Source organism: Geotrypetes seraphini, chromosome 3 (genome assembly GCF_902459505.1).
Source record: "Geotrypetes seraphini chromosome 3, aGeoSer1.1, whole genome shotgun sequence".
In the NCBI taxonomy this organism is placed as follows: Eukaryota; Metazoa; Chordata; class Amphibia; order Gymnophiona; family Dermophiidae; genus Geotrypetes; species Geotrypetes seraphini.
Genome location: NC_047086.1, coordinates 228,874,386 through 228,902,186, shown reverse-complemented (window position 1 = coordinate 228,902,186; position 27,801 = coordinate 228,874,386). Strand labels below are relative to the sequence as shown.

The 27,801-nt window shown below is 41.8% G+C and overlaps 1 protein-coding gene across 2 annotated transcripts in view; it reads left to right on the top strand.

Moving 5' to 3' along the window:
* Positions 1-27,801, top strand: part of GLS2 (glutaminase 2) — a 95,548-nt gene that overhangs the window by 23,617 nt on the left and 44,130 nt on the right. For both annotated transcript variants that reach the window (XM_033936030.1, XM_033936031.1), the window contains exons 4-6: positions 11-140; positions 17,026-17,105; positions 17,779-17,942. In XM_033936030.1, coding sequence (XP_033791921.1) covers positions 11-140; positions 17,026-17,105; positions 17,779-17,942 — 374 coding nt within the window. The remainder of the gene's footprint in view (positions 1-10; positions 141-17,025; positions 17,106-17,778; positions 17,943-27,801) is intronic.

Genomic DNA, 27,801 nt, shown 5'->3' with positions numbered 1-27,801 from the left:
CCTTTCTCAGGTGTGTGAGCAGTAACATTGTGCTTCTGACCCAGGCTTTCCGTAAGAAGTTTGTTATCCCAGACTTCCAAGAGTTCACAGGCCACATCGACCGGCTGTATGGGAATGCTCAGGCACACAGTGGAGGCAGGGTAAGGAGCCAATCACTAAATGGTATCAACAATCTAGGCCTCACTCATGCTAATTTCAATAAAATCAGGTCAAGATGTACTTCTCAAGGCACATTTCAACATATTTGGTGGGATTCTGATGAGATCTGGAACTATTGAAAATTAGTGATAAATCAGACTGACAAAAATATAGGTTAGGACCTTGCAGATGAATGCTCTTTATTATGGGCTGTAGGATTGAGAAAAAAAAAGTCTTGTAAATGTCTGCTTCTGGCTGCAGGGTCAGTCAGTGCCTCTATATGGAAGTATTTTGAACCCTCAGATTTTATAAATAAAATACAGAAACATGATGGCAGATAAAGGCCAAATGGCCCATCCAGTCTGCCCATCCGCAGTAACCTTTATCTCTTCCTCTCTTTAAGAGATCCCACAAGCCTAGGGTTACCAGACATCCGGATGGCTTTTCAAAACCCAGCACTTTGTCCAGGTTTTGAAAAGCCACCTCAAATCCATGTTGCCTCCTGGTCCTGTAATCCACCAGATTCCAGAAACTTCACAATTCTCTGTTTTAAAAGTGTTTCTATTAATTTGCTTACCACAGAAGTCAGACTTACTGGCCTGTAATTCTCTACTTCTTCCTTACTTCCACTTTTGTGGAGAGGAACCACATCCGCCTTTCTCCAGTCCTCTGGTTACCACTCCCGAATCTAGAGAAGCACTGAAAAGTTCAGTCAGCGAAGCCACCAGAACTTCCTAAATTCCTTCAGCACCCTTGGATGTACGCCATCCAACCCCATTGCTTTGTCTTCCTTTAATTTAACTAGCTCCTCATGAACACAATCCTCTGAAAATCGATCATTACTCCTTCCTTATTCATGTTTGTCTTCTGCAGTACTGCTCCTGGCGCTTCAGCCGTGAGCACAGACCAGAAATATTGTTAAGCAATTCAGCCTTTATCAGCTTCTACATATTTCTCCCCTTCACATTTGAGTCTCACAATGCCACTGTTGCACTTCTTTTCACTGATATATCTAAAAAATGCTTTGTCTCCCCACTTTACCATATCAGCTAATTTTTCTTCCATTTGTATCTTTGCTTTCCTGACTACTCGACCAGCTTTTTCTCTTTTCCAGATATTTATGCCTGTCTTTCTCTTTCTGTGATCTTTTGTAGTTTATGAAAGCTAACCTATTATTTCTTACCTTCTCAGCTACTACTTTTGAGAATCAAAGCGGCCTTCTTTTCCTCTTACTTGCCTCACAAAACGGTCTGTTGCCCGTATAATAATTCCTTTCAGTTTTGGCCACCTCATTTCTACTCCTTCCAGATGTTTCCATCCAGACAATTCCTTGATGTAATCCCCCCATCCGAACAAAAGTTTGTTTGTTTGTTTTTGTAACGTCTAGAACCTTTACTTTTGAATGAGCCCTCTCTATACCCGTCTCAATATTAAACCTTACCATGCAGTGATCACTGGATGCCAGTTGATCACCCCCTGTAACATCAGAAACACTTTCCCCGTTTCTAAGCACTAAGGGCCGCATTCTATATAGGATGCCCGGTCTCAGATGCCGCCTAAGCGGCTTTTGAGAATTGCACACGGGCGTCCTATATAGAATCCTCACGGACAGATGCCTAAGCCTGCCTAATACCGTGATGTGACGAAAAGACGTGTCTCTCTGCTCAAAAAGATGGCCATTGAGTAGAAAGACACGACTTTTTGAGTCCTGAATTGAAAGCTCACGTTCGAATTAGTTACACCCTGAGGCAGCTTTATGTGAAACGCTGGCCACCATTGGTGTTCCAATCGAGCTTTTAAGATAAGTTTGAGTTTATCTTATTTAAACCACTTTTGACCACTTTTAGGTGCACCACAGTTTTGAGATGCCCACAGGAAGTTTTTTATGCCTATGAAGTTCCCTGCCTGAACACCTTAATTCACTTTTGTGGCGGTGGGAGGGCCCCTGCCTGAGGCTTTTTACTCCCGTTTAGGGTTTGATGTTGCTCATGCTTCTGTGTTTAATATCCTAACTGCAATATCCAAGTGAATGTGTTCTTGTGAGTGGTATATTAGAAATAGAACACTAATGTTATTTGATGAAGGAGGATTGGCTCTCTTGTATATTTTGTTGGTCTCCTTTGCTAAAACAAACAGTCAATCAGAATGTACTAGTTTGAATTTAGTTATTGGCCTCTGTTAAAGTGGAATTTTATTTCTTGGCCAATGATTCACTTTTTATTGATTCTGTCAGATGCTTAGCATCTGTGCAGGGCTTATTTGTTGCCTTGGAGTTCCTTTTCTGTAACATAATGTTATAATAACACTAATAAAAACAAAGTTTGAAAGAAATGATGATGGCAAATAGGGTCATTCCATGTCAAGTGATCAGATTCTTGGAAAGTGCCCTGCATGACCATCACGGATTTTGATGAAACTTCATATGCAGAGTTCACCATGTCTCAAACAAACTTTGGTAAAGTTTTAGTTTCGCCTGTGGAATATTTGTGGAGATATAGCTATTTGTTTGACCCCATACCACAATGAAATACAGTACGACAATGACATTCTGACAACTTTGAGACACAATATCTCCCGAGCTGTGTTTCCAAAAAAACTGAAACTTAGCTACCCTGCACAACTTTTGGAGCTCTGTTCATTGCTACCAATAACAATTTTTGCCGAGCACTGATTGAATGCCTGAATTACAGTAAACTTGGCCGAAAAAATTAGTGCTCCAAAAAAGTCAAAGTTTGACATTACTTAGCTCCCACAATAATTGAGTAATAAATGCGAAATTTGGCGCATAATGTCTCAGTACAACGTTGTTTTCAAAAGTACAATTTCAACCTCCAAGCTCTTTCCATTAGTTTACAAATTAAGTGTAAAGTTGCTAATTTGTGTAAAAAGGCCAAAAATAGGGTATTTTCAGCCTGCTTTTACAGAAAAATACCTTTTAGAAACTCTTTCAAATCAGTCTCATTAGAAAGAGCATATTTCAAACCCCCTAGAAAAGTGGACTTCATTTTTCAACGCAGGTTAACAATGGCTGAAAAAGGGGACAAAGTTGGGAGACGTTGCCATGGCAACAACCTCTATTTCAACATAGTTCTGTCATTTTTAAAGTTACAGTTTTGTATTGACGTAGTATTACTACTACTCTATTACGTTGGTCCATGGTGACATTGTCACTACCAGTTCAAGAGTTTGAACTGGCAACCCCATCGCCATAGGGGTCACGCCCGATAGCTGTGCAATACTAGCCACGGATGGGCCACTTCGTCCAGGTTCCCAAGCCTCACATTTGGTTTCTTTGTCAAGGTTCCAAAGCCTTTTGTTGGTATCTTTCTGGTTCCAAAGCCAATGATTAGGGTGTCTTATCCTAGGTTCCCAAGCTGAAGTGAAGTCCACTTTGATTTTAACTGCCAGCAATCTTTATAACATTCTGTTAAATTTTTGAGCCACTTTCTTCAATGCAGTTTCTGGAAATTGATATTGGCGGCCGGATGATGTAACTGAAGGGGCACAAAGCATGCAGATGAGGTGTTGCTCTGGAACCCAACATACGTCTTGCCTTTCTGGCCAATAAAACGAATGAGCTGGACCGTGAGGATGCATAAATTTTATCAATGCATCATTTTGTTCAATTGAGACTTAAACAACGTTGCCTATCCACCATTGATTATCGTAAGTACAGGCAACGTAGCAACCAGGAAAGATTTCGGACACTTTCAAATTTGGAATGGCAGTATCAGAAATTTTGGCAACAAAATTTATTGTGTCATTTGAAACTTTGCTGACACGAACCGAGTTTGAGTCGACTGGTACAAATTGTTGGTGCTCTCTGGTACCGGCTACTGTGCTGCTTTCATGCCATCTTTCTTCTTGAAACTTTTTGCTTTCTTCAATTTCTTCTTTTGGAACATAAATGTATTTAACTCCGTGTATATTTTGGTCACAAAAGTTAAATAGATCCTTTGGTGTCAATATTTGATCCGTTGATGGTCTTTGGAGGCTAGCCCGGGCAGCCATTCGTTTAGTTGTTCCACCAACTCCATCGCAGGGTGATTTTCCATGGCTAGTTCCAAAAAAAATTCCATTCAGCCTCAATGTTGAAATCATTTCTGTGATTGCACAAATTCACAAAGTTCTTGTAGTTTTTATATTGTGCAGCTGAGCCGTCACTGAAGTAGTATATTTTGGTAATGTTTGTTTGAGTTACCAAAAATTCGATCAACTTTTGAATAAACACGTGTACAGATATCGCATCATGTTGCATATGATCAGAAATAATGCAACAGTTTACAACTTGCAATGTGCCCACTTCATTGAGGTAATATGCAACAAAAGGATGTACCGTAGCTTGTGAATTTTCCCAGTGAAAGCCTTGGGCGGCATCCTGTACAACAAATGAGTAATTTTCAGCGAAATCCATCAAAACGATCATTTCCGTTTCTTTTAAGCCTGTCTTCAACATCTTCAAATATTCACTTTGATGTTTTGAAATGAAATGGTGGCTTGTCAACTTCCAAATCTTGCTTGCAAGTCTTTCAATAAAGTTGTCCATGGTTAGTACGCTTGTTTCTAATGTTTCACGGTCAACGTGAACCCATTGCTTAAATTCTATTGATTCTTCTGGATCTAAATCCTTGAATATTTCTTCCAGGTATGCAGTTAGTGCTTCTTCACCAGGGCAGTTTTGACATCGTTGTAGCATACAGTCCTTGACATTTAGGTCGCACACAGTTTTTTCCATAAGAACTTTGTAGTTCTCTTTGACATTGGCGCCTTGTAGCATGAGCTTTACATTTTGATGTATCGTGCAGACACACACGGAGTGTGCACCTGATGCACCAACGGTTACACACCACTTTGGCCTGAGCTCACAGAATTTGGAAAAACCAATTTCAGTTCTGTATTTGTTACAGCTCTTTTAAATTACACAACAGCAGCCGCTTTTGCTTTTGTACTTTTAAACCATTGAGGCGGACTGAAATGCAATCATTTTTGCCAGGACATATTCTGCTGAATTCATCGTCTCCGTAAAAATCTTGAACTCTATTTGCAATTTCTTTTGGAAGGGACTTGCCAATTTTTGCATCAGGTATAGAACAAAAGCCTTTCTCTTTCTTTACTTTTTGGGCTGTTCTGACCATGTGCTCTGAAATGCCAAACTTCATTGCTGTTTCCTTTATTTACCAACTTTTTGGGGCCATCGTCAATAATTGAACTTTCATTGACCTGTTGGATATTGCAATTTTCGTTTTCATTTCTTCAATGAGGTCAGTGTAATCTTCACATAACTTGCATTCTACAGACTGACGAGACGGCCCAACTTCTTCAGCTGAAACTCCAGCAGCAGATGTAATCTTCTTGGCTATCACATTCTGCACACGTTCAATTTTTCGTATCACATAGCCGCTTTATCTCTACTAGCTAACCTTGAAACATATTGGGCTTTGCACCTACTGCAAAGTTTCTGACCTGGCTTGATATTTATTTTTGCCACTTTTCTAAAATCATTAGACATGGCAAGATCGACTTTTAACAATCCACTTTGAACAATGTGATTTTTCTTTTCAAATGGATTATAACACAATGTTTGCTTTAATTCGTATTTGTCGAGATACTTTGCTTTGTGGTGGAGGCAGATTTGGTCTTTATCCATCAGTTCAACTTCAGAGCGCCGAGTGATAAGCAATTTTTCATCGGTTGACAAATTATGTAAAAAAATGAGCCCACATTTTTGAGAATAAAATGTGCCGTCATGACACTTTGACAACAATTTTTGCCCAATGGCACAGTCTGGCAGAAAAGGATTATTATTAGTCGATTCATTGGCATCCATTTTAAACTGAATTAATAATAATGTGGATCTGAAAAAGAAAACAAGTTGTAATTTGTGATCTGCATGCAACAAAATTATCACCTCAATTTCTAGTTAGGAATAATCATTAATTAAGAACACTATAATTGTACCCAAAGCTTGAGTAAAAATAAACAGGGAAAAACAGTGTGAAAAGTGACATAATTGTAAGTTGAAACGTAGGCCGTTGCCATGGTGACATCTCCCAACTTTGTCCCCCTTTTTCGGGCATTGTTAACCTGCGTTGAAAAATGAAGCCAACTTTTCTAGGGGGTTTGAAATATGCTCTTTCTAATGAGACTGATTTGAAAGAGTTTCTGAAAGGTATTTTTCTGTAAAAGCAGGCTGAAAATATCCTATTTTTGGCCTTTTTACACAAATTAGCAACTTTACACTTAATTTGTAAACTAATGGAAAGAGCTTGGAGGTTGAAATTGTACTTTTGAAAACAACGTTGTACTGAGACATTATGCGCCAAATTTCGCATTTATTACTCAATTATTGTGGGAGCTAAGTAATGTCAAACTTTGACTTTTTTTGGAGCACTAATTTTTTCGGCCAAGTTTACTGTAATTCAGCCATTCACTCAGTGCTCGACAAAAATTATTATTGGTAGCACTGAATAGAGCTCCAAAAGTTGTGCAGGGTAGCTAAGTTTCAGTTTCTTTGGAAACATAGCTCGTGAGATATTGTGTCTCAAAGTTGTCAGAATGTCACTATCGTACTGTATGTCATTGCAGTATGGGGCAAACAAATGGCTATATCTCCACGAATATTCCACAGGCGAAACTAAAACTTTACCAAAGTTCGTTTGATACATGTGGGACTTTGTGCATAAAGTTTTATCAAAATCCGTGATGGTCATGCAGGGAGCCCTTGATCACTTGACATGGAATAACCCAATAACCACAGGATCCAGTCAGGATGCCTGTTGAGTTAGTTCTTATTTCTTGCCACTAGAGGGAGTAAACTGCAATCTACCAATCCCTTAAAATAGAAACTGATTCAAAATTTAAGATTTTAAGATTGCTAAACTAAGCGGCAGATGTTTTCCCCGTTCCTTGCCATTTGAAGCACAGTGGGCTTTAGCTTGCTGCTGCTGGGAGTATTCATTTGTTTAATGTTGTGCAGAAAGTTTTCAATACAATATAAATTACACAGTGAATGAGCTTGCCCAATATTGGGGGTCCTGAGCACCCACTGTCTTCCACTGATCTGACTCCAAAGGTTTATTGGACAGAAATAAGCCAATAATATTACAATATAGTTAAGATATAACTTCATTGTTTATGCTTACAAAAAGGGCCAAAAAGTGGAGAGGAGGGGGAAAGACAAAGTTAAAGTAATATAGGAATGAACTTACTGGGTTTTTATTTTATTTTATTTATTTATTCATTCATTCAATTTTCTATACCATTCTCCCAAGGGAGCTCAGAACGGTTTACATGAATTTATTCAGATACTCAAGAATTTTTCCCTGTCTGTCCCGGCGAGCTCACAATCTACCTAATGTACCTGGGGCAAGGGGGGGATTAAGTGACTTGCCCAGGGTCACAAGGAGCAGTGTGGGTTTGAACCCACAACCCCAGGGTTCTGTAGCTTTATCCACTCAGCATCTAGTCAACCCAAGAAATCAGAAGTGGAAGGCAGGTCTTGTAGAATTATGGCATTCTGTTATTTTGCTCTGCTGGGAGCATCCATTTTGTAACAGAAACCATGCTTTGTGGTGTCTTCCCTAATGTAGCCTCACCATTTAAGAACATAAGAAGTTGCCTCCGCTGAGGCAGACCAGAGGTCCATCTCGCCCAGCGGTCCGCTCCCGCGGCGGCCCATCAGGCCCATTGCCTGAGCAATGGTCCCAGACTATCCCTATAACCTACCGCTACTCTTATCTGTACCCCTCAATTCCTTTATCCTCTAGGAACCTATCCAAACCTTCTTTGAAGCCTTGTAACGTGCTCCGGCCTATCACAGCCTCCGGAAGCGCGTTCCATGTGTCCACCACCCTCTGGGTGAAAAAGAACTTTCTGGCATTTGTTTTAAACCTGTCTCCTTTTAATTTTTCCGAGTGCCCCCTTGTACTTGTGGTTCCCCGTAATCTGAAAAATCTGTCCCTGTCTACTTTTTCTATACCCTTCAGGATCTTGAAGGTTTCTATCATGTCTCCTCTAAGTCTCCGCTTTTCCAGGGAGAACAGCCCCAGCTTTTTCAGTCTGTCAGTATATGAGAGGTTTTCCATACCTCTTATCAGTTTAGTTGCTCTTCTCTGGACTCCCTCAAGTACCGCCATGTCCTTTTTGAGGTACGGCGACCAATACTGGACACAGTACTCCAGATGCGGTCGCACCATTGCACGATACAGTGGCAGGATGACCTCCTTTGTCCTGGTCGTGATACCCTTCTTAATGATACCCAACATTTTGTTTGCTTTTCTTGAGGCTGTGGCGCACTGTGCCGACGCCTTCAAAGACGTGTCCACCATCACTCCCAGGTCTCTTTCAAGGTTACTTACCCCTAGCAGTGATCCTCCCATTTTGTAGCTGAACATCGGGTTCTTTTTCCCTACATGCATGACCTTGCATTTCCCTACGTTAAAGTTCATTTGCCATTTTTTGGCCCATTCTTCTAGCGTCGTTAGGTCCCTTTGCAGATCTTCGCAGTCTTCCATGGTTTCAACCCTGCGGTAGAGTTTGGTGTCATCCGCAAATTTAATAACTTCGCAATTTGTTGATGACACCAAACTCTACCGCATTTGGCTCAACAGTGTTCACTTACAAATAAACTCTGCTCCTTATATAAAAGTCTTTTGGAGATATCCCCACCTTGAATTAAGTCCACACATTGTAACGCCCAACTGCATAAGAGCACAACTTTTTTCCTCTTTAAGGATTTGAATAGACAACCAATGAATTAGGCCAGTGTCTCTCAAACTGTGTGTCACGGCACAATGTTGTGCCCTGAAGAGATTCCGAGTGTGCCATGAGAGATTCCAGAATTTTTCTTTATTTTTAAAAATTTCCTTCATAAGTATACACTAGATAGAATAGATGACTTGCACAACACATACTCAAGAGTTTGTTGATGTTATGAGCGTCTTTGTGGATAAGGATACAATCGCCCAGTCAAGCATCATTCCTTAACATGATTGGCAAGTAATTTTATTTTTATTTTTTACAGTAGTTATCCTAACTTGAGCATCAAAGCAACCAAGGCTTTGTTACTGCAGATGGTGGATAATGAAATGTGTGTTTGCTTGTCGACTATCGAGCTGCACTTTGAGTTAATTTGCACTCAAAAACAAGCACATCCATCGCATTGACTAGCAATTCTATTCTATCTACTTTAGTTTCACTGTTACAATTACCCATACATAGCTTAAAGAACTTTAAATAAATAACTCTCAAATGTACCCCCCTTTTATGAAGCCATGTTAGGGTGTTGTGTTGTTTTTTTTAATCAGCTACTGCGGAGGAATTCTATGAACATCAGAGCTTTTACCGCCACAGCTGGTGATAAAAAACCTTAATGCATTTTCATAAAAGGGGAGGATAATATCTTGTTGGTTTTGCAATTTTATAATTTCTTTTTTTTTTTTTTAACTTTTATTTATTGAGTTTTCAAAACATACAAAACAAAATAGAAAATATGGAACAAGTTAAATCAGCAAACAAGCCCCGGGCAAAGCCACCAACTATAAAATCAGAAAACACAATCAACTTTTAACAGGCAAAATAAACACAGCAATTTTATAATTTCAATTATAATGTACCACGAAAACATTTGCTCTGTTTAGTGTGCTGGAGCTAAAAATATTTAAGAGACATTGAATTAGGCATTTAATAAGCATAAATGTCCTGTCATCTGTTCCAAAACTCTGCTTTCATTTGATGAGTTTTTCCCTAAACATTAGCAATCTCATACCTTGCCACCATCAAAGAAACACTCGCCAACATCCATTTCCTTCTCAAGACCCACCCTGTCTTCGAATGGAGGAGGTTGCACATTTTGGGATCCAACCCTACTTCAATTCCCTCCTAATGTATTCCAGATACATCTCCCAAATTCCTAAATGGCTGGACAGTACCACTAGATATGAAAGGTTCCTCCTATTTGGTCAAATTCTCTTGACACAGAAGGAATCATCTTGTTCAGCCTTTAGGAGTCAAATACCATTGATATGGGACTTCTTAGCCACTAGCATGGCTGAAATAGATCTTCTCAAAATGTTCATCACAGTTTGGTCTAGTTTCCTTTTCCTTAATAGTTCCCCTAGATCTTTCTTCCAGTCTACAATATGTTTCTTCTTAGTCCATTACTGATCAGTAGGAGCCCATACACTCTGGACATTAGCTCTTTTATAGCCCCGCCTTTCTCATACAAATCCTCAAACATTTCCCTCTCCAGATATTGGTTGACTCTGTTTGAGGACAGGAGATTTGTCACTTGTAGATATTGATAGTAGCTATTGGGCTCTAGGGACATTTTCCTCCCATAAATTCTCAGGCCTTCTAATTTTCTGCATCATTTATCCTGTATGTGAGAGGTTTAAAATTTATGACTTCCACACATCGGTATGCAAACCTGATACCCTCCAGAATTTTCCTAGGTAATGTTAGCTGCAGGCAACTTATTGAAGACAGAATATTTCCTGCAAAAAATGAGATTTTATGCTGTCTTTCCTTAATATCCTCATTCTCTTGACTATGGGTGGCTAAAGGGATTGACTGGGATATGTGAACTTTTAGAAATGTGCCGAGCCCCAATACTCAGCATGTCAGACTACTGCAACCTTATCTATTTCTCATGCCCCCAGAAACATTGCAATAGACTCCGAACAATTCTGCATACAGCTGTGTGCCTTATCTTCAGCCTAAAGAAAACCAACCATATCATGCAAGCAACAATACTGGCTTCCAATTGAGGCCTGCTTTATTATCAAACTGGGCTGCTTCATGTATAAGGCTCTGTATGGCCTCCTACCAAACTACATGATAGAAGTATTTGAGTTTACCTCCCTGGCTTGCCTTTCTAACTCCATTTTCGCATACCCCTCCTTGCAAGGAAGGCCTAAAAAAAGCTTACATAGAGTCAATAAAGGAGGACTGATGTTCCACAATGCAAACGAAGAATCTGAAGACGCAAAAAGTGGAACTTCTGGAGACGCAGGAAGTTATATAAAAAAATTTTTATATTTATTTTTTTAATAAAATGTTATATAATAAAAGCGAAAGCATGTCGGGTACAAATTGTGTCAAAAGTATTACAGTAGTTGCATCAAATTCACTCTGAGTGAGACCTGAATCCAACATGGGCCGTTTTCGGCAATTTAGGGCTCCTTTTACTAAGGTGCGCTAGCGGTTTTAGCACAAGCTACATTGCCGCGCACTCTAAACGCTAATGCCTCCATAGAGCTTAGCGCGCGCTAATCTTGTGCAGGTGCTAAAAACGCTAGCGCACCTTAGTAAAAGGAGCCCTTAGTCTTCCTCAGAGATTTTTAAACAGGAAAAAAGTTAACAAATAAATTTTGTCATTAATTCCATCACCATTTTCACAAGATTTAAATATTTGAAACAGCCTTAGTATGCCATCACACATTCATGCACATCATTCACTTTTATTCATATATTTCTCATTCATTTCATGATTTCAAACAATCTATTTGTTAATTTCTTTCCTGTTTAGGGACCCCTGAGGAAGGCTAAATTGCCAAAACACGGTCCGTGTAGGGTCCGGGTCACACTCAGTGTGTATATGATGCAATTTACTGTAATACTTGTGACACAGACAATTTGTGCCTGACATGCTTTCGCTTTTATTATATAAAATTTTATTAAATAAATAAATATTTTTAAAAATTTATATAACTTCCTATATCTCCAGAAGCTAGTGTTCCACTTATTGGGCTTGATTCTATATAGGATTCCTGGTTTCAGCAGCTGCCTTAGCAGCTTTTGAGAAAAGCACACGAGCATCCTATACAGAATCACCCACTCCCTCCTGCCAGAACCCCCCCTCCCGACTGTCTGTGGCAGAAGGAATGCCAAATTCCTCTTACCGCTAGCCCCCTGAAGCATCACCCCCAAAATCATCCCTTGGCAGGAAGAGTGCCCATTTCCTCCTTCCGTCAGCCCCCGAAGCATCCTCTGGCCACCCGACGACCACTCCCCTTTCAGGGCCCCCCCACCCACCTGCAGACCCCACCCAGCATCCCCCCTAACAGGAAGACCACCCCCCACTCCCCCCATAACTTTTAAAATGAAGGTCCAGCTGGAGGGAGGCATTCACCCTCCAGCCAGCAGGCCTGCCACTTCAAAATGGTGGGCTTTCCCCTTCCCAGTGCATTTTGGAATGCACTGGGGAGGAGCCTAAGGCCCTGATTGGCTCAGATGCCTAAAGCCTCTCCCATAGGGGGAGGGCTTAGGCACTTGAGCCAACCGGAGTCTTAGGCCCCCTTCCCAGTCCATTCTGGAATGCACTGGAAGTGGCCTGCGATTCCGATTGGCCAGATACCAAAGGCCTCTCCAATTTTTGGGGTGTCGGGAGTGTCAGGGGTTCAGGGAATCGACAGAGTCGATGGCAGAAGGGAGTGGGCAACCTTCTTTCCACGGACAGTCGGGAGGGGGGGTTCTGGCAGGAGGGAGTGGGTGATTCTGTATAGGATGCTCGTGTGGGGGGGTTCAGGGGTGGTGGTGGGAGAGAGTAGGCATCCCTCTTACCGGTCAACTTCACAGGGGGTGAGTTCCCTGCCGCAGCCTCTCAATTGTTCACAGCAGTGATATTTCTTTGCCGCGATCAACATAGCAACTTTGTCTATTTGAAATACAGACCAGCTTTGTGATGGCCTACATTTCAGGCCCCTATCGCAACCCTAGGGAGATGCCTTGGGCCACTTAAGCTCGTCCAAGGCCTCTTCTGGACAAAACCATGTCCAGCCTTGGGTGAGCTTAAGCGTCCCTATGCACCTCCCTTTCCCCTGAGATAGACACCTATTGTGTTGGCAGCCTGCCTCGGGGTTTTTTAATTTTTAATTTTTTTTTTTGCGAAAACGTGTGTCCCAATTGGCTGGTAAGACAATGGTAGGATGCTGTTTATAGAATTTGCCCCTTTGCGTTTTCTAAAAAAGCTTACATCATAAGCTTACCAAGCAGCCCACTTAAGCTGGGAACTACTCCCCATCATAGGGTCTTTTTCATCATACATGCATTTTAGGCGAGGCTTAAAAACGTATTTATTCAATAATTTCCTAGCAGAGCATTAAACCCTGCGCTGTCTCCACATGTGACTCATGTTCTTCTCCCATAAAAGCTTTATGCACAGATACATCTTTTTTTTTTTTTTTTTTTTAATCTTTATTCATTTTTAAACTTATAATAAGTGTGATAACATATCCATACAAATAACCATAAATATATCACTTAATAATCAACAATGATACATATAATATTCTCTTATCTCCCCCCTCCCCACCCTTATCTATCATATAATCAATACTTATACAACATGTAACAATAAAAATACCCTCCTTCCCACCCCATAATTGAACTTGTAAATTTAAGGGAAACAAGATTTTTCTAATCATTACAATACAGTGGTGCCTCACACAACGAACTTAATCCGTTCCAGGAGCAAGTTTGTTATGTGAAACGTTCGTTGTGTGAAACGCGTTTTCCCATAAGAATACATGTAAAACAAAATAATTCGTTCTGCAGCCCTGTTTTCCCATAAGAATACATGTAAAACAAAATAATTCGTTCTGCAGCCCTACATTTCCCTCCCTCCACCTCACCTTATATGCAGAGTTTGCCAGCTTTCTTTTTCACCCAGCCGCACGCTTTCAAAAAGCTGTGCACGCGCAGCTGCTGAAGTTGATCAATGTTCTCCTCTCCTGCAACTTCCGGTTTCCGGTTGCGTCAGAGGAGAAGATTGAACAACAGAGCATGCGCGCATGTGCTGCTCTTTGAAAGTGTGTGGCTGGCCGAAAAAGAAAGCCGGAAAACTCGGCATCTAAGGTAAGGTGGAGGGAGATGATGGAACACTGCATTCAGACAGGAGGGTGCTGCTGTTCCCGGCTCACATTAGGAAGCGGCGAGAGTAGTTCCGCCCCCCCCGGGCCCCTCGGGCGACTTCGTTGTGTGAAACGAAGTTCGTTATAGGGAGCAAGACAAAAAGTTCGTTATGCGCAGCGTTCGCTGTGCGAGGCGTCCGTTATGCGAGGCACCACTGTACTTTGTTAATGGCTCCCAAATATCTTGAAATTTCCTGAAACAACTGTTTATTAGATAACCCTGTGGCATTATCATATGCACAGATACATCTAATACTTACTACCTACCCCCCCACTTTGCTACCTGTATTCGGGTTTCCCTTTCTATAACTTTACCTGTATTCGAAAGATGGTCACTTACTTGAGTTTTTCGTATTAACTTACCATGATTGTATTTGACGCTGACCTTGTCCTGCTCCTAAGTTATTTGTACTTGCACCCTCACCACTCATGTACGATCTTTGCTTAATTTCTGTTAACCGCATTGAACGTTACGGTGTATCACGGTATACAAATAAAAATTTGTTATATTCTCTGATATTTTGCATTTCAGTTTCTCTAGTATTGCTGTATGCTGATTCTGACTTCTTGAGGTTTCCAGTTCATTTTTTTTTGCCTTCATTTCTTTTATTGATCTCTGGTCCCTTGTGTCATTTATGTTGTGCCATGTGTTTTTCATATCTGACCAAGGTGCAATGTTCTGCTAACATGTAGTATTTGCACAGAGACCTTATTGCAGTCTTATTTGTTTTGTTTTTCCACTAGGTAGTTTATTGGTGCATGAGATCGTAGCTTTTCCTGTCCTGGGAGTTAGTGCTGTTTATGGTTTGGTAAGGATTTAAGTGTGTTTTTGCTTAAATTTTTGTATAGTGTTTTGCAGTGGAGGGATGGTGTGTGTGTTGGCCTTATTGAGTTGACACCAAAACATCAGAAAAGGTTTTAGAGCCTTAAATTATGAGACACTGCCTCTTGAAGGATCTTTAAATATAGTTGAATACTTTGCTCACACCTAAAGGCCTTAAAGCATTTGCAGCACATACAGTTTTATTCAATAAAAAGGTCATTCTGCAATGTTAGTTACAGCTGACACCTCCCTCATTGTCCCAGTGGAGATCCTTGATGATATATCAAGCATCTTTTGAACATTTTGAAGTAACTTCCCTAGACTCAAGAAAGGGTCAAAACATTTGCATAATCTGTGAACCTTTTTGGATGACTACTTGAGCTGCACAATAGGTGAGACTGTGTATGCAGTTTGCTATTGTTCTATGGAAACTGCTCTTGCTAGAGTCTCCAATGACCTCCTCCTGGCCAAATCCAAAGGCCTCTACTAAGTCCTCATCTTCCTTGATCTATTTGTGATCTATCTGTAAATCACCACCTACTCATCGACAAACTATCTTTGTTTGGATTTCAGGGCTCTGTTGTTTCATGGTTTTCTTCCCATCTTTCCTGTCACACTTTTAGCGTAAGATCTGAAGGATCCTCTTCCATCACCATCCCGCTATTAGTTGGTGTACCTCAGGGCTCTGTCCTGGAACCTCTTCTTTTCTCCATCTACACTTCTTCCCTTGGTGTCCTAATCTCTTCTCATGGCTTCCAGGACCACCTCTATGATGACAACTCAAAAATCTACCTCTCTACACCTGAAATTTCTATGGAAATCCAAGCTATCTGGATGTCTCACAGTCATCAAAAATTAAATATGTTCAAGACTGAACATCTTATCTTTCCTCCTAAACCTGCCTCTCCCCTTTCTCCATTCTTTATTTTGGTGGATAATGCTCTCATCCTCCCTGTTTCGTCTGCCCTTTCCTTCTCTTTGCATATACAAAAGACTGCCAAAACTTGTAATTTCTTTCTCTGCAGTATTGCTAAAATCCGGCCTTTCCTTTCTGAGCTCGCTGCCAAGACCCTTATCCACGCTTTTGTGACCTCTTGCCTGGACTACTGTAACTTGCTTCTTACGGGTCTTCTGCTAAGCCATCTCACTCCTTTTCAAGCTGTTCAGAATTCTGCTGGACGCCTCGTATTCTGCCAGTGTTGTTATGCTCACATTACTCCTCTTTCACGCAAAATTGGGCTATAAAAATAAGCAATGAGACACATTATTCGTCAATCACAGTTCCATCACCTAACCATAAATAATACTCGCAAGAGTCAAGAGAAGAGCAACTAAAATGGTTAAGGGGTTGGAGGAGATGCCGTACAGTGAGAGATTAGAGAAACTGGGCCTCTTCTCCCTTGAAAAGAGGAGACTGAGAGGGGACATGATCGAAACATTCAAGATAATGAAGGGAATATACTTAGTAGATAAAGACAGGTTGTTCACCCTCTCCAAGGTATAGAGAACAAGAGGGCACTCTCTAAAGTTATAAGGGGATAGATTCCGTACAAACATAAGGAAGTTCTTCTTTACCTAGAGAGTGGTAGAGAACTGGAATGCTCTTCTGGAGTCTGTTATAAAGGAAAACAACCTCCAGGGATTCAAGACAAGGTTGGATAAGTTCCTGCTGAACCTGAACGAACGCAAGTAGGGCTGGTCTCGGTTAGGGCACTGGTCTTTGACCTAGGGGCTGCCGTGTGAGTGGACTGCTGGGCATGATGGCCACTGGTCTGACCAAGCAGCGCCAATTGTTATGTTCTTATCTTTACACATACCAAGTGGCACATGAGCCCTGGATCGGGTATCAAGCTGAGGTTCCTCCTCTCAGTTTAACTGATGAAACATGCTGACTTTTGTATTATTAAGCATGCACATACAGTGGAAGCAGTGTACATGCAAACTTGTCTCATGTCCTTGAAACACTGAGCAGTTTGGCGTCAACAGAGACTGGAGGTCGCCTATGCCTAACACAGAATTGAATTCAAACTTAGGGCACTGCCTAAAGACACAATAGGTATTTATTTATTTGGATTCAGTTAATGCCTTTTTCAATTGTAAATCAAGACAACTTACATTCAGGTACAATGAGAGGTGTGCCCTTTTCTTCCATAGATTGCTGACTACATCCCCCAGCTGGCCAAGTTTGACCCTCGTTATTGGGGTGTGTCCTTGTGCACTGTGGACGGACAGCGGTAAGGAGCAGGGGTCAACGGAAGGTAGCAAGTGCGCTTGTTCTGTATTCCATCATTTTAAATTGCACTTTACCTCCTCCTAGTCCTTTCGTCTAAAAAATTACATGGGGACAAATTTTTCCCCGTCCCCACAGGAACTCATTTTCCTGTCCCTGCCCCATTCCTGCAAGCTCTGTCCTCTTCTGCACAAACCTCAAACAGTTTAAAATCATAAGTGTTCGAGGCTTGTATGGTTAAGGCAGAACTTACAGGAATGGGGTAGAGACAGCGACAAAACTCACAGGGATGGAACAGGGAAATTGAGTTCCTTCGGGGACCGGGAAAAATTTGTCCCCGTGTCATTCTTTACTTTCTACCTCCTCTAAATGTCACTATCCCTGCAATGTCTTCTCCCTGTCTCCTTTTTTTTTTTTTTTAATTCACCCTGTCATGTCTTTGGCTCCTTTCCTTCATTCCTTTCTGTCTCTCTCCATTTCCCACCTTAACATATATAGTAACATAGCAACCTTCTCTTGCATCTTTCTTTCCTTCCTGTCTTCATCCTTGCCCAACTGTCCTCATTTATCTAGTTGTATTTTCATTCTTTTCTCTGTGGTTCCTGGTCCCCCACTGATCTTTCTCCCTGTTGCTTCCTTTCTATATCTACTGTCTGATTTCTCCCTTCCCCACTCAGACATTCTGTGGGAGACACAAAGATCCCACTGTGCCTGCAGTCCTGTGTGAAGCCCCTGAAATATGCCATTGCTGTGAATGATCTGGGCATGGATTACATCCACCAATTTGTAGGCAAGGAACCCAGCGGTCTGAAGTTCAATAAGCTCTCTCTCAATCACCAAGGTGAGACATTAGTAAAAACAGGTGTGTGTATGTCCATAAATGTCCTCATAACTTAGATACCCAGACAAGCCTTGGGATGGAGGGGAGAGGGGTGGAAGAAAATACATAGCAGCAGCTGTGAGGTGATGTACTGGTTACAGCTGAAAACTGGGAGTTGGGATTTGTGGGTTCTAATCTGAGCTGTTCCAGACTCTTTATCTATTGTATTTCTCTGTGGTCTGGTCAGAATGACAATGTTCTTCCATTACCCACTCTCCAAAAGCTATTCAGCAGAGTGTCTGTATGCTAACCCTTCTGGAGGAGAGGGCATGTACACATCTGATTGTGATGAAGGTAAGATCAAAATCCCATTTAAAAGAAATGCTGTTTGCACCTGGGGCAAAGAAAGTATTTAGAGGAGTTCACTGGGACTGCATGAAAGAGGGACTGTATTACTGAAAAGAGGTTTCATGTCAGTCTTTCTGCTATATGTTTGTAACTTGTTCTCCAAGGACAAACAGGCATCCATGGAACCCGGTACAAACACTGCCAAGTGAACTGTCACTTTAAATCTTTAGGCAGTGCCCATACCTTGCAAGTGCAGATGCTTTCCTGCCCGACAACGTTGGCTTGTGTGACCCTCAGTTTGACATTTTCTGTGAAGCTAAAGAAGCTGTGTCTTTGGTATCTCCTCAGGGCATCAGACTTTGAAGCCTTTTTTGTGCCATCCTGATATTATTTGCTTGTTCTTTTTTTTTTTCATAATTCTTCATTTTTATTGATTTTCAGTACTTTCTTCAAGTTTGGTTAAATTCTGTCAATTTTACAATTTTTGGACTTTGAGCGACTTCAAGCCCTTTTTCAGCCCACGGAGTGTCGGTGTTTTTCAGCATTCTTTTTACTCGAGCTCCCCAAGCCATCGAGCCTTTTGGCTTCACATCAGCCTTTCTTCCCTCCATGTCAAAGAGGGTGCAGAGTAGCTTCAAGAAATGTACTCGATGAAACTGGACCATTTCAGGCTGTGACCCCCCATAATTGGTATGTTCAGTGTCTAGGTCCTGAACATCAGGACATTCATTGTGAACTCTGTCTGCATATACAAAAATGTCACTAAAAGCCCAACAAATCAAGTGTGAAAATTTTTTGGTTTGGTATCGGCAGGAGATTTGGGGCCTGACGCTCAACCTGCACTGGCATCAGTATTGAAACCCTGTGCACAGATGCTTTAGGCGCCTAACTCAGGCGCTGTTTATAGAATCAGGGCCTAAGGGCTAGATTCACTAAGCAAATCGATCGTGTACCGATCGGTTTGTGAGCCCTTTGCGACCCGATTTCCCTCCTACCCGATTCACTAACCTCTATCCCGATCATCCTCTGATCCGCACATGCAAATGAGGGGTAATGGCATTCAATTCAAACAGGAAGCAATTCACTAAAATAAAAAAAGCAACACCGACTGGGCTGGCCGATCCAAAATAAGCGACTGCTGAGGACCAGTCGCTGAGGTCCTTTCCGACTGCCCTGTTTTCTGCCGCCCTGCTCTCTGCTCCGATCTGCTGCCCTGTCTCAGCCCTGATCTCCTGCTGTCTCCTGCTCTGCCCTGAATCTCTCCTGCTGCCCCGACTCTTCTGCCTTTCCCCGCAGTCTGAGCCCGTGGTTTTAACCCACAAGTTTAAAGTGGGTTAAAACAACGGGCTCGCTGGGCTAGTAAAAGATTAAAAAAAAAAGAAAGTTGCTGCTCTAGACGGCTTGTTGATGCATGCGCACACCATCCACAGATGGTCTGCGCATGCGTCGGGATCGCACACTAGCGATCCGTGCGGTCGGAGGGGGGGGGGGGCATTCCTCCAAACGCCCTCATTTTAATTTTTTTGTTTTGTAAATTGGTCAGGCCTGTACAGATCGGCTACGGATCGGGCCCGCAAAGGAGGTTAGTGAATCTAGCCCTATATTCCCAAGAAAACTGGGAAAACTGCCTTGTATCAAGGAAAAGACCATCCAAGAATCTAACTAGGACAGAAAAAAAGAGGAAACGACTGTGGTAAATATGTTGAACGCAAATCCAAACAACATTGTTTTCTAGAGAAATTCTGCAATTCCATCGAAACATCTTTTAATTGGAATGGGTTAAAATCTGACCAAATCCTATCGGCCACGAACTGTTCTTGTTCCTCATCCTGTGTCTCCCCTGATATTGCCTCTATATGATCATCCTTTTGAATTAAGGACACCCGCTTTCTTATTTTATTTTTATTATTATTTTATTTAAAAATTTATATACCGCATATAAGTATGCGGTTTACATATCACATACATAAAATCTTACTTTCCCTGCGATTACCACATATAGCATAGACATTACTGGACAACATCATTAACATCCCCCAACATAAAATATCAATATACCAAATCAAATTAGATTTCAGCAATTAAGGAGGCAAGAAAGCATTGGATCAGACGATCCATTCCATGATAGATGACAAAACCAGTCAACATATACAGACAGAACAAATTAACTATCTGATCCTGGAAATGATCAGTTAAAGCCTCAGCATTAAACCCTGAACATTAGTGATATCATAAACTAATTTAATTAGCTTTTAATATCTGGTCTATCACCCCCCCCATGTAATTGGAGAAGAATTGCTTTTCTTGATGCTAAGCATATCTCATACGTCTTAATTGATTCCCTCCAAACTACTTCAACTCGTGGGAGTTCTGATGAAATTTCCTCTTTTGCCTTTCTAATCACCTGTATTTCTGTTTTAACCCCATATGTTCCCTACCGTACCAGGGATATTGTTTCTGTTTCTTGTGGTAAAACTTTCTGGGTGCAAGCTGATCAAGCACCTCCTGTACTAGCCTAGACCAGTGCTCTTCAACCGCCGGTCCATGGACTACTGCCGGTCCATAGAAATTTTCTGCTGGTCCATAGGACCGGCACGTCCATCGGGCCCAAGACAGCGTTCTTCAGCCACTGGTCCATGGTACAATCAATGTGGCATCTTCGGGCTGGCTCCCTGAGTGCTGCAGTGCACAAAGCCATGGGAAAAGGCTCCCACGCGCAGCCTGCGCCTAAACCGGAAGCCTTCTCTCTGATGTCGCAATGTCGGAGGGAAGGCTTCCAGATGAAGTGCGGGATGCACACGAGGAGCCGCTGCCCACAGCTTTGTGCAATGCAGCACTCAAGGAGCCGGCTCGTTGATCGCACAGTGGACCGGCTCAAAGATAACAACGGAGGACAGGCCAGAAGGCAAGGCATATGGAGGGAGAGAGACAACAACGGTAGGGGAAATGCTTTTATTTTTTTTTTATTTAGTGATTGATTTGTCTGTTCTGGAAGAAATGCATTTGTTTCTTTCCTCTGGGGTTGTTCTGCTTGCAGAGTCTTGCATCTTAGGGTTTGTTTGTAAATATTAGTACTTTTAATTTTTGGTCCTGCATTTGCATGCAGTTATCTGTTTTCTGGTAGGAATGAATGTTAAAAAGCATACAGTGTGCTTTGTGTATTTTAATTTTGTGGTTGATCATTATGTGTTAATAAAATTATATGAAAAATGAATGGAAAAAAATGGTTACATTTAGTACTATTATGGGGGCGGGGTCTGGGGCGGAAATTGAGTAGAGATGGGCACGACTTAGCCCATTGTTCTTCAACTGCCGGTCCATAGGTATCAAAAGGTTGAAGAACACTGGCCTAGACCATAATTCAAACATTTGTTGGGATTGATCAAAAACATCTACATCAATTTTTCTTCTGTATAAAGCAAACACATTCCAGACTTATATAGAAAACCTGTTACAGTAATAGAAATTGAAATCTAAGATATCAGAGATAAACACTTCCCAAAGCTGACATAGTAACATGGTAAATGTTGACAGATAAAGACCTGAATGGTCCATCCAGATAAAGACCTGAATGGTGCATCCAGTCTGTCCGGTAATCACTTGCCTTACAATTTCATGATTAAATTAAAATTATTTCTGGGCCATAGACCTTAAAAATCTATACGGTACTGTCCTTAGGTTTGAATTACTAGAGTTGCTGTTGAAGTCACTCCAGCCTATCCAAACCATCTCCTTTGTTGGATTTAGACTGTGAAAGTTTGCTTATTCATATTCTAATTAGCGATCTTCTGTGTTCATCCCAAACTTTTGTGAATTACGAGAGAGAGAGGGGGCAGACACTGGTGGATGTAGGGTGAGTAGGAGAGAGAGGAGAATCTGGGGTGAGGCAGACGCTGGTGGAAAAGGGATATGGGAGAGAGAGGGGCAGAAGCTGTTGGAAGTGGTTTGGGATGGGGGTTGGGTGGGGTGAGAGAGGGGCAGAAATTGGTGGATGTGGGTGGGTGGGAGGGCGGGGACAAATACTGGTGGAAAAGGGGTGGGGAGAGAGAGGGGTGCACACTGTTGGAAGTGGGATGGGAGGAGAGAGGGGGCAGAAGCTGGTGGAAATGGTTTGATGTGGGGAAGAGAGAGGGGACAGATTTTGTATAGAAGTGGGAAGACAGATGCTAGATAGAACAGAGGGGAGAGAGGGCAGATGGGGGTGGGGTACAGAGAGGAGGGAGATGAAGGAATGGATGAAGTAAAAGGGGAGATGCGGGATAGAAGGTGGGGGAAAAGGGGGCAGATGTATGAAAGAGGAGGGAAATATTGATTGAAGGGGAGAGGAAAAGGAGATGGTGGAAGGAAAGGGGAGGGGTAATAAGCAGTACAGAAGGAGGAAGACAGAAGTGGATGCAGGGAGAGATAGGAGGGAGAAGATAGAAGGGGGAAGTGAAAGGGGAGAGAGGAGGCATACTTTATAGAAGGGAAAATTGTCAGAGGAAGAGGCAGGTGCTGTATAGAAGGGAGCAGATAGTGGATAGAAGAGAGGGTAGAATTTAGCAGATATTTGGGGAAGAGACAGAAAGGAGGGAGATAATGATGGAAGGGGAAAGAAAGGGCAGGTATAGGGGCAAACACTGTATAGAAGGGGGAGAGTGAAAGTGAGAATAAGGGGAAGTAAAATAGAGCCAGGGTGAGGGAAAGAGATGAAAAGCTGCTGATAGACCGTAAAAATGAGTTAAATCTGGACATAGAGGTAGAAAAATAAATTGAAGAAAGCAACAAATGAACAGAAAATCCTGGCAAGAGAAATAAGAGAAAACGAGGAAAGCAGAAACCAGAGACTGGAACCAACACAATTGGAAAAAAAGCAAATAATAATAATAATAATAACTTTATTCTTCTATACCGCCACAATCTTGCGACTTCTAGGCGGTTTACATTCAAGAGAGCTGGACATTCAGCGAGTTACAATATGCAGATAGTCAGAGGAAATATAGCGTACAAGAAATTTTAAGAAAGCGACAATTAAAATATACAGCGAAAATTTCAATATACAGTTCGTTAGGGATTTTTCAGTTTAAGCTGGCCAGACAGGCTCTGACCACTTAAATCGACTTTTACTGTCCAAACACTAATATTCAGTGGCACTAAGCTTGGCAGTGCCACTGAATATCATTTCTGATAGTCCCAAAAAGAAATGGACTGGCCAAAGGGTGGTGCTGTTGAGGAGCCAGGGCTTATACAGGCACAAGCAATATTCAGCTGTGGCATGCATAAGATAAGTGGCTGAATTTGGGATTGCTCAAAAGCTGTCCTAAATTTAGCTGCTTATCTTAGGCTGGAGCCAGATGAATATTGGGCTGGGGCGTAGCAAAGTATTTTTTATTTTTTTAAAATAAAAATAACCCTTGGAGCCCCCAATTTCATGATCCCCTTTCTAACCCCCCTCCCCCCACACCTAAGGATGAACCCCTACCCACTCCTGATGCCTAGGATGCCCGAGTATAAAGAAAAAGGCTTGGAATGTGTGCCAGAGTCATAAGTTTAAATAAACACCCAAACCTCACTATGATCAAAGATAGAAAAAAATTTTATTTTCCATTTAAAATAAAATAATGTGGTAGCTATGTTAATAAACATTAATAAATAAAAAATAGAAAATGGAAATAAGGTGTTACATTTTTATTAGACTAATTTTAACATGTCTTTGATTAACTTTCAGAGACCAAAACCTCCTTCCTCAAGTCAGATCAGGATACCACAACAGCAATATACTATCCTGACCTGAGGAATGAGGTTTTGGCCTTTGAAAGCTAATTGAAAATGTATCTAGTCAAAAATGGTATCATACTTTCCATTTATTGTTTTTCTTTATGTATTTGTTAGTTTGCAGCATAGTGATTGGAATATGTCAGTTTTTGAAATTTATATGTGCTAGGAGAGTATGGGGCAGTGGTTAGAGCTACAGCTTCAGAAGCCTGATGTTGTAGATTCAAACCCCACATACTGCCCCAGGTACATTAGATAAACTCAGAGCCCACCGGGACAGATAGGGAAAATACTTGACATACCTGTATGTAAACTACTTTGAGTGTGGTATACAAATCCCAATCCCATTCCCTATCTTTATATTTTGCAGAGTACACAAGGATATGCATCACAGTTTCTATTTCTGTAGTGTTGTACTGTATGCAGAGTCTGGCTTCTTGGGGGTTCATTTTAATTTTTATTTCTATTTTTAGTTTGTGGTTACTTATTCTAAACTAAGTGAGGGTCTGTGTTTTGCATGTATGAAAGAGACATGGTTTTCTGTTTGCATTGAACATAAGTAATGCCTCTGCTGGGTCAGACCAGAGATCCATCATGCCTAGCAGTCCGCTCACGCGGCAGGCCATCAGGTCCAGGACCTGTATAGTAATCCTCTATCTATACCCTTCTATCCCCTTTTCCTTCAGGAAATCATCAAATCCATTCTTGAACCCTAAAACCGTACTCTGTCCTATCATGCCCTCTGGAAACGCATTCCAGGTGTCCACCACCTTCTGGGTGAAGAAGAACTTCCTAGCATTGGTTCTGAATCTGTCCCCTTTTAATTTTTCCGAATGCCCTCTCGTTCTTGTAGTTTTCGAAAGTTTGAAGAATCTGTCCCTCTCCACTTTCTCTATGCCCTTCATGATCTTGTAAGTCTCTATCATATCCCCTCTAAGTCTCCACTTTCTCCAATCTTTCAGCGTATGAAAGGTTTTCCATACCTTTTATCAAGTGTGTCGCTCTCCTGAACCCTCTCGAGTATCGCCATATCCTTCTTTAGGTACAGCAACCAATATTGGACGCAGTACTCCAGATGTGGGCACACCATCACCCGATACAACGGCAGGATAACTTCTTTCGTTCTGGCTATAATACCCTTCTTGATTATACCTAGCATTCTATTCGCTTTCTTAGCGGCCGCTGCGCACTGTGCCGACAGCTTCATTGTCTTGTCCACTATTACCCCCAAGTCCCTTTCTTGGGTATAGCCCTCCCATCATGTAGCTTTACATTGGGATTCTGTTTCCTATGTGCAAGACTTTACATTTCTCTACATTAAACTTCATCTGCCATCTCGTCGCCCACTCCCCTAGTTTGTTCAGGTCCCTTTGTAAATCTTCGCAGTCTTCTATAGTCCTAGCCTCATTAAATAGTTTGGTGTCGTCTGCAAATTTTATTACTTTGTACTTCATCCCTGTTTCTAGATTATTTATAAATACATTGAATAACAGCAGTCCAAGCACCGACCCCTGCGGAACACCACTCGTGACCCTCCTCCAGTCCGAGTAGTGGCCCTTCACTCCTACCCTCTGCTTCCTATCTGCCAACCAATTCTTGATCCATCTGTGTACGTCTCCTTCCACCCCATGGTTCTTCAGTTTTCGAAGTAGGCGTTCATGGGGTACCTTGTCAAAGGCTTTTTGGAAGTCTAAGTATACGATGTCTATGGGGTCCCCTTTGTCCATCCGTTTGTTAATTCCTTCGAAGAAGTGCAGTAAGTTCGTCAGGCATGATCTTCCCTTACAGAAGCCATGTTGGCTTGTTATCATATGTTTATTCCTTTCTAGATGCTCCTCGATGCTATCTTTTATCAGTGCTTCCGCCATTTTCCCCGGAACCGAGGTCAGACTTACCGGTCTGTAGTTCCCCTGGTCACCTCTCGATCCCTTTTTAAAGATGGGCGTAACATTGGCTATCTTCCAATCCTCCGGGATCACGCCTGTTTTCAGGGATAGATTACAGACTTGCTGTAGTAGTTCTGCTATTTCCTCCTTTAGTTCTTTCAGTACCCTAGGGTGGATTCCGTCCGGGCCTGGTGATTTTGTCAGTTTTTAATTTTTCTATCTGCCTCTCTACGTCTTTGAGGCTTACTTCCATGGATGTTAATTTTTCTGCTTGGTCTCCTTTGAAGATTTGTTCAGGTTCCGGTATATTAGATGTGTCCACTTTTGTAAATATTGACGAAAAGAACATGTTTAGTTTTTCCGCCACTTCTTTCTCCTCCTTCACCACTCCCTTCCTATCTCTGTCATCCAGCAGTCCCACCTCCTCCCTAGCCGTTTGCTTCCCTTTAACATATCTGAAAAACGGTTTGAAATTTCGTGCTTCCCTGGCTAGCCTCTCTTCATATTCTCTTTTTGCTTTTCTAACCACAAAGTGACATTCTTTTTGATACTTCCTGTGTTCTTTCCAGTTCTCGGTTTTGCCCTTTTTCCATTTCTTGAAAGAATTCTTCTTATCACCTATCGCTTTCTTCATTTCTTTAGTTATCCACGCCGGGTCTTTTGTTCGGCTCTTTTTGCACCCTTTTCTGAATCTATTTATTTATTTAGATTTTTATCCCGTCCTCCCAGTAGCTCAGAACGGTCTACAAGTGAACATACACAATGGAGAGTAATTTGACATATAAGAAGTACAACAGGTTTAAATGTTTGGACTACAAGAATGTGATGTAATTTAAATAAAGGGAGAATAAGCAAATTAAGAGTAGACTTTAAATATAAGTAGTTTAGTTTAAGAACAGTTCTATGAGTTTAGATACAGTTTGTCAGTGTAAGGACTAAGAGAGGACTATACTGAAATTTAGGGAGAAGATAGGCAGGGGAGAGAGGGGGTTTAAGGGGGGAGAAGACAGAGGGTGATCTTTAGTTGAAGAGGAGGGTCTTTATCAATTTGCGGAATGTTAATAATGAGTTCTGTTGTCTGAGTTGAGGGGGGAGTTGGTTCCAGAGGTGTGGAATGAAGTGGCTGTAGGATCGTTTGCGGGCAGTTTCTGTGAGGAGGGACCTTCCGGGGGGGGTGCATAGGCGTATCTCCGATTAGGGATATACAGATTTTGCGCCTTGCTCACCGTGTCCTTGAATAAAGACCAGGTTTGCTCTACAGTCTGCCTTTTCTTTGAGCTGTTCCTAAGTTTCTTCCTTACCATTACCCTCATCGCTTCATAGTTTCCTTTCTTGAAGTTAAAAGTTGTCGCTGTGGTTCTCTTTCCATTCGGTATTCCTACTTCAACTTTGAATTTGATCATATTGTGATCGCTGTTTCCCAACAGTGCCACTACTTCCACTTCCTTTGCAGGTCCTCTTAGCCCATTTAGGATTAGATCCAGAGTGGCATTCCCTCTCGTCAGTTCTCTGACAAGCTGATCCATGAAGCAGTCCTATATAGCCTCCAGGAATCTGGTCTCCCTAGCGCATTTTGAGTTTCCAAGACTCCAGTCTATCCCGGGATAGTTGAAGTCTCCCATAATAATTGTGTTACCGCTTTTGCATTCTTATTTCATCTCGGCTTCCACTTCTTCATCGGTAGCTTCAGTTTGCCCAGGTGGACGTTAGTACAGGCACAATTTTATCTCGGGCCCTTTCCTTCCGGGTATTTTAACCCGTAGCGATTCCAATTTGTTGGTCGTCGCTGCTGTGTCCACTCTGGTCGAGTGTATGCTTTCTTTTATGTAAAGGGCTATTCCTCCTCCTTTCTGACCTGACCTGTCCTCGCTGATAGAGTTTGTACCCCGGCA